Below are 7,574 nucleotides of genomic sequence, written 5' to 3'. Positions count from 1 at the left end.
GGAAGGGAAGGGAAGGGAAGGGAAGGGAAGGGAAGGGAAGGGAAGGGAAGGGCTAATGCTGTGCTTTATATAGGGGCTGAGCTCTGTTTTTAACTGCATTTCGTTTTGTGAGGAATCGCCTCCTCAGCCAGAGAGCGTGTGACCTGAGGGCGTCATAGCTGCAGGGATGGCACCTCTTTGTGCAAAGTAGAAGATAAAGGATAGAAGCAAGGGGATGGGGCTGAAAATAAATAAATAAATGAATAAATAAATAAAATAATAAGAATAAATTAAAAAAAAACACCAAACAACTACAATAATCAATGTAACCTAACTCAAGCAAACAAGCAAACAAACAACCAAACAAACAAAAAAACACCCAGACTCAAAGAGGGGAAAACCGAAAAAAAAATAAATAAATGTTGTGACAGCTCCCTCCAGACTTTGCTGGTCCCCAGATTTGCCCCCAAACACCAGATCCTGCCTTATTCCTGCCGCCTCCCCTCCCACTAACCCCCTTCTTCCCAGCCCCATCTCACACCAGGGCCCGAATACGAGAGGAAAGACCTACGCGCAGATCGTTTGCAGGTTTCTCTTGTCGTCCAGGTCCTGCGGGTAGTTGGCCATGTTATCGCCCAGCCGCAGCAAACAGTCCGAGAAGCCCCGAAAGACCGCATCGCACCGCCCCGCCGCTCTCACCGCCTGCACCAGGTGGGCTGCGGGGCAGGGGCACAGGTCAGAGCCGCGACCATGGATTTATTTTTTTTTCCCCCAGTTTCTGTTTTTTTTTGGGGGGGGGGGGGGGGGGGGGGGGGGAGGGGGGTTGGGGAAAGGGGAAGTGAAGAGAGGAGGGGATGCGGGGCCGCGCTCGCTCCTTTGTTGGCAGCGCAGTTCTGGACGGGCGAGGGGCCGAGCTGCTGGTGTTGGTGTGGTGCGAGGGGCCCGGGGGGGGGGGGGGGGTAGAGGTTGCAAGAAGTGGAATGAAATAGCAAAAATGAACTGAAATGATACATAATAAAACCAAACGATACGTAATGCAACAATATGCAATTAAAAAAAAATAATAATAAAACAACCCAAACCGAAACAATGAAATAGCACCAAGTGTGAGCCGCGACGCACGAGAAGAGCCGTCCCCAATGGTCGCTAGCACAAATGGAAGCAAAGAAGCACCAACACAGCAGCAACAACCGCCGGCGAAGAAATGGGTGATGGGATGCTGGGTCCCCATAAAGGAGCGAGTGTGCCCGCACGGAGAGACGAGGGGGTGGGCAGCTGGGAGGGCACCGCGCCTCGGTGGGGGCCGCGTGTCCCTGCTTGCGATATTATGGAGGCTTGGCAGTGTCCCAGACCCCGAGCAGGTAAAAAAAAAAAGCCGAGAGGACAGCGCGATGCCCGTCAACTCGCGCCCATCCCACCCCCGTGCCTCAGGGAGAGAGGAGAAATGGCACCCGAGGGGCTGCGCTGGGGATGAGGGCTCGGAGACCTCCGGTGTCGGGGGGCCAGGAGAGGGATGAGCAGGCTGAGAGCCTGCCTCCGGCCCAGGGACGGCCTGCACATAGCATACAGCTCCCCAGAGCCGCCCCCAAATCCACCACCGCAATAATTACGATAACAATAATATATATATATATAAAAAAGCATGTATATATATATAAAAAGCAAATGCTTGAACAACGGATGCGTTCTCTCGACGATCCTTACGGGTCCCTCCCAAGGCGGGATATTCAATGATTCTCCCGTAAGAGGTCGCCCCGCAGTGCCCCCCGCCGTTCCCCGTCGACCCCCCCCCCCCGTTGCTCAGCGGTCGTTGCCTCCTGCCGGGGCTTCTCCGACCCGGGCACCCTCTGCCGGGCTCCCTTTCTATGCCCTCCCTCCGTTCACCTTCCCCAGCTCCGGGATTTCGGGCCGCTGCGCAAATCCACAAAGACAGAAAGGATTTTATTTCGCGAATGAAATCCTCTCTCGGTTCAATCAAATGAGGGCAAATGAGATAAAATCCACCTCCAAACGAAAAACGCGAGGGAAACGAAAGATAGCGTCCAAATACCGCCTTCCCCTTTGCTTACTCTGCACTACAGAAAATGGCCTTCGCGAGAGCTCAGCACCGTCACAATGGTGCGAGCAGAGGGCTTTGCAGCGCATCTTCCAGAGGTCAACATTTCAGCGCAGTGTTTTGTTTTGTTTTGATTCGATTTTTCCTTCTATCGATGAGGAAATGCTCAACGCAATTTCTCGTTCTCTCCCTCTCTTTTCTCGCCTGCTTTATTTTATATATTTATATATTTATTATTATTATTATTATTATTATTTCTGCCGGTACCCACAGAATGCCGCAGACGCTGTGTAACCGAAATAGCACCTCGGAGCATTTCCCATTGGAGCAGAATTCCTTTGCAGGAAAATGTTTCCAAGGGTTCTTAGCAGCGCCCGGCCGGGCGGTAAGGGACGGTGACACCGCATCCGTCCTCCCACTGCAGCCCTGCTTTGCACCGCTCTCGGGATATACATATTCAACACATTCGCCATGTATATCCCTTAAAATTTGCCCGTGCAGGACCAGCCCCTAGTTGCTGCCACTGGACAAGCACTTCCAGCAAAGAAATGCTGAATTAAGCGAACCCGACAGCGAACCAACACAAAAGCGGCAGCGACAGAAAGCGAAATACTAAAGAACGAGCTCAGAAAACCACACACAGGAGCGGAGGGAAACCGGTCCTATTTTAAGTCGCTCGACATATATAGAATTTCTCTTTTTTTCTCCTGTTTTTAGACCCACTCGTATTTTAGAGCGGCTCTCCGAACACAACACTCAGCGTTGGGGCGGCGGGATCCCGCGATATTGTTCAAGCCCCGCATTCAAGTCTGTTTTGTTTTTTTTAGTTTGATCTTTTGATTTGATCTTATTAGATTTGATCTTATTTGATCTTATTTGATCTTATTTTATATTCACTTCACTCTTCCGTATCACTTCGCTATTCCATTCCACTCATCCTATCGAGGCAGGCGCTGGCTTCTCTTTGCTCCGAGGCTGCCCCGTGAACGGGGACGCCTGCGAGTCCCTCAGCGGGAGCCCTGCGGCTGTCCGCCTCCTTTTCTAACCAAAATGACACCAAAAAAACCCACCCCCTAAAAACCCACAATCAAAAAATAATATCACCAAACTTTCATCCTGATTTCCCGCAAGCCGTTTGGTGCCCCTTTCTATTTCCCCGTCCCCCTGGAGAGGGGGGAATTTCTCAGCACTTGGAGTCCCCAAATTGTCGACTGCGGAGTGTGTGTGTGGGGGGAGAAACGGGGGGGGATCCAAAAAGAGAACGCGGTCGTTCGTGGGGACAGGAGCAGAAAGGGAAAAAAAATAATAATAAAGCGAACGTGGAACGAACATGCAGAGATTTAGGAAAACGACCGAGCAAAGTAATTCCTTCCTGTGGACCCATGGCGCATAGGATTGAGGAATCGCAAAAACGCCGTTCGAAGGGATGGGAATGAGATGAGGATAGGGAACGGGAACGGGAACGGGATGGAATGGGATAGGAATGGGGATGGAATGGAAATGGGATGAGACGGGATGGGAACGGGATGGAGACGGGAACGGGGATGGGAAATGGGAATGGGAAATGGGAATGGGAATGGGATGGGATGGGATGGGATGGGATGGGATGGGATGGGATGGGATGGGGATGGGATGGGGATGGGATGGAGGTGGGATGGGATGGGGCAGGGTCCGCTCTGCAGCTCGACGCAGGGCAGCCCCCGCCGCACACATCGCCCGGGGCTCGGGGCACAGCGGGAATTTGGCGGTCCACTTACCTATCTGTACAGCGAGGATCAGAGAAATGTATCTGCCGTTCAACTTAAGTCCCATCCTACATTTAGTAAAACCATTTGCGACTGCAGATCTTTAAATAGTTACTTTGGAGAACGTGGGGGAAAGCTGAAAAATAGGCATTGCCAACAAGTTCCGAGCAGCGGAGGACTTTGCACACAAGGGGGGAGACGGAGGTGAGGGAGAGAAAGAGGGAGAAACAGGGAGCGGGCGAGGAGGAATAGCTGGGAATGGTTCGCTCCATTAGGAGGGGGCGGAGGAAGTACAGCCTCACGCCCACGGCCGGCCCTGACGTGGGGGGATGACACTGAAGGATTTTTTTTTTATTTTATTTTTTCCCCTCCTCCTTTTTAATATATATATGTTGGTTCGTTGTTTTTTTTTTTTTTTTTTTTTCTTCGTGTGCCCCTCGCAAGAGAAACGCCATTTATAGGCATCGCGGGCTGCGCGCACCCGGCTCCCCGCGTCCCTCCGCCCGTTCATCGCCGAGGAAGCTCCGCGTCGCCAGGACCCCCCCCCGCTCCGTGCTTCCCTCGGCCCCCCGGGGGTCCCGTGGGGCGGCGACGAAGGAGGGGGGAGCAGGCGGGGACCGTCCCCACGGGGCGGGAGGGACGGGGGGGGGGGGGGGGGGGGGGGGGGGGGCCGCACCGAGGGACGCGCAGACACAGGGACGCGCAGGCGGAGGAGCCGCCCCCCGGGGTGGGGATAGCACGGTAGAACACCCCCACCCATACACAGGCAACCGCCCCCGGGCCGCCCCGTCGGGGCTGGACGGCCCGGCCCCCGCGCTGCGGAAAGAGGGGGAAAAAAGGAGGAAAAGGAGGGGTGTGGGGTCCCCTCCCGCCTCCCTCCCCTCCCTTCCCCCACCATGACGTCATCCCCAAGGCTGGGGGGAACGGAGGGGAGGGGGCTGGTGGTGGCCGGTCTCTCCCGGCTCTGCTGCTCCAGCCCCGCTGTGGGTCCGTAGAGGATGAGGTGGAAAACCCGCAGCGGCCACCCGCTCTCTTTTCTGGGGGGAGCTCCTGCCCCGCTCCGCGCTGGCGCTGGCACTGGGGGACTGAAGTCGGAGGCTCCACCTCTAGACCTCGAGGTGCCCCTCACCACCCGTCGGGGGCAGAAAGGGGTCGGACCTGGGGTGGCCTTGGGGGTGAGGTAAGCAGGGTGAGATAACCAACCCGAACCCATTCTGCACCCATAACTCTTTCGTCACTAAGCTACCGCTCTCCAGTTCTGCCCCGACCTTCCCCAGCCTCCTGCACAACTTCAGGAGCTGAAGCAGCCGCTTGGAGGGAACATCTCCCTGTCCCTGCTCCCGTGAGAGGTGGGCAGTCTGGCTGAGAGCTGCCCTTGATCCTAGCTCTTTGCTTTGTGGTAGTGGGTGCTTGTATAATGCGGCAGAGGCTGAAGTGGGTATCAAGAGATGGAGCCTTTTCCCTGGAGAGATTGGTCTGATAACCTCAAAGATCTTTTATTTCTCTCAGTGCTTTATCAGCATCAAAGAGCAGGGTGAGAATGCTGTGCAGGTTGAGGGGCACCAAACAGGTGCTGAACCTCCCAGCTTCTGGTTGCTTGGCCTTTTGTGGCTGTGTTTGCTGTTGGAAGGACAAGGACAATACAAGGAGTGGGGGCTATAGCAGGAGGAAATTCTTGCTTCACTCCTCTGCCCTGCTGATAACGGTGTTTTTCATTTCCATATTCATATCTGTTATGTCTTTTTCTGCTCCTTTTTCTGAGGCTGTCCTCAGAAAAAAGGAAAAAAAATTTCTGTAAATTCTATATTTTCAAGTTGCAGGTTGAACTGACTCCAAGGAGCTTGCATAGAACACAGCTTGGTCATTACACGACCTACGTAGTGAACTTCTTAGGGCAGTTTACAATCACAGAATTATAGAATCATAAGGTTGGAAAATAACCTCTAAGATCCAACCACTAAGTTCAACCACCAACTCATCACCACCATGCCCACTAGCCGTGTCCCTCACAGTTCTTGAACACCTCCAGTGACACTAAATCCACCAGCTCCCTGGACAACAAGTTGTTCCAGTGTCTCACTACTTCTTTCTGAGAAGACGTGTTTCCTAATAGGCAACCTGAACCTTCCCTGGCACAACTTAAGGCCATTACCTCTCATATTATTGCCAGTTACCTGGGAGAAGAGGCTGACCCCCACCCCACCACAACCTCCTTTCAGGGAGTTGTGGAGAGTGATAAAGACTATCTTCCCTGAGCCACCTCCAGACTAAGCAATTCCAGTTCCCTCAGCCATTCCCCATAAAATTTGTGCCCTAGTCCCTTCACCAGCCTCATTGCTCTTCTCTGGACAAAGTGCTCAACCAGGAAGAGATTAATGTGGCTCATGTGACCTTTGCTGTATCCATCACTGCCAACAGGACTGGAGCCCCTGGCAATCTAGACAATGTGCCTATCTGTGTGGGCTTGCTCTGGTTTCCTCATGCCAGCTCCACTCTGCTAGAACCACCTGCCCCTGTGTGCCATGGATGTGCTTCTCATGTGGTTTGCCATGGCTGAGCCTACATAGAGGCAGCTGGCTCGATGTCGCAGAAGATGAGCAGAGATCTGCTTTCCCATGTGAAGCCAGCTGCATTGCTGCGTTTCTCTTCCCTTCAACCCCTTTTCTATGCAAAACGTCCCTTCAAACAGAGCTCGCGCCGTGGGTTCTTTAGTGTGTGGTTGCAGGCTAGTAATAGAGATAAAAGCTGAATCTCTGATGCCGTCAGTCTGCACACTGCTTTATGCTGAGCACCAACTCAGGCTGGGGGAGGGCTCAGTGCTCACAGTGGTTTGAAAGTCCCTCCTCTGGGTGTGCCATATCCTGCAGCAGCATCGCCTCTACTGGGAGGTGATGCTTTCCTTTGCTCTTCCCCCAGATCAACCCAGTGAGAGCTGGTCTCGGTGGAGGAGATGATCTCTGTGTAATTTCTCAGCTTTCAGATGGACAGAAGGACAGTGCTGCGGTCCTTACCATTCCTCATCTGATGAGTTTCCTAGAGAAAAGTGTCCAGCCAGAAAATGCAATCAAATCCCAAACCTAGCTGATAGATGGATAGCTGTACACAGCGTGATCCTCCAAGACTTTCTGTAAGAAGGAAAATAATGAGAACACACTGAAAATGTGACAGGTGGGATTAAAGGAATACCTTCTGGCAATGGCCAGCCTTCTGGAGCTCTTCTGGGAGGATCTTTTTGTTAGGGACCTGGTTTGTTACTGTTTGGATTGGTCTGGCATTCACTAAACGGGATGGACACATGTTATGCAACTGAGACCAGAGTTTGCCCCACATCTGTTTAGAAATTAGCATTAAAATAGTGTTCACAGTTCACCACAGAAGTGTGGTTTGATGTCTGCAACAATATATTTCTGAAAGCATAAACTGTGGCTCTGGGCCAAAATACAAAACTGGGGAATAAAAAAAGCATAGAGTCGAGTGGGTGTGAAAGGAGTGCAATTGCTGGGTACCAAATCTTTAAAAATGCTACTAAAGGTATTTGTAGACTATCTGCAACAGAAAGGGGTGATTTGATGTAAGCTTAAAAAGTGTTTGGAACAAGGCTCTCTTCCATCTCTGCTCTTGGGATGTTCAGAGAGGAGAACAAGGCTGCAGCCTCTGCTGGGCCTTCAGAAGAGCTCAGCCTCCGTGTTTACTTTGCAGTACATTTCCCTTCTGAAAAACAGTGTTAAAAAACACGAGATGTCACTTGACCATGATCAGTTTGTGGTCAGCCAATCTGGTAAGGAAAGCACTAT

General features: G+C 52.4%; 1 protein-coding gene across 1 annotated transcript in view; it reads right to left on the bottom strand.

Annotated features, from left to right (window-relative positions):
- The window catches only part of NRN1 (neuritin 1), a 6,033-nt gene extending 2,083 nt beyond the window's left edge, over positions 1–3,950 (bottom strand). Inside the window, exons 1-2 of the mRNA XM_042870066.1 lie at positions 3,793–3,950; positions 551–695 (exon numbers count right to left, since the gene is read on the bottom strand). Of these exons, the coding sequence (XP_042726000.1) occupies positions 551–695; positions 3,793–3,847 (200 nt within the window). The 5' untranslated portion in view covers positions 3,848–3,950. The remainder of the gene's footprint in view (positions 1–550; positions 696–3,792) is intronic.
- Positions 3,951–7,574: the final 3,624 nt, after the last annotated feature.

This window comes from Lagopus leucura, unplaced genomic scaffold (assembly GCF_019238085.1).
Source record: "Lagopus leucura isolate 7727_CA_CO unplaced genomic scaffold, USGS_WTPT01 Super-Scaffold_100002, whole genome shotgun sequence".
In the NCBI taxonomy this organism is placed as follows: Eukaryota; Metazoa; Chordata; class Aves; order Galliformes; family Phasianidae; genus Lagopus; species Lagopus leucura.
Note: the sequence above shows the minus strand (reverse complement) of the source record. Positions and strands in the feature narration are given on the sequence as shown.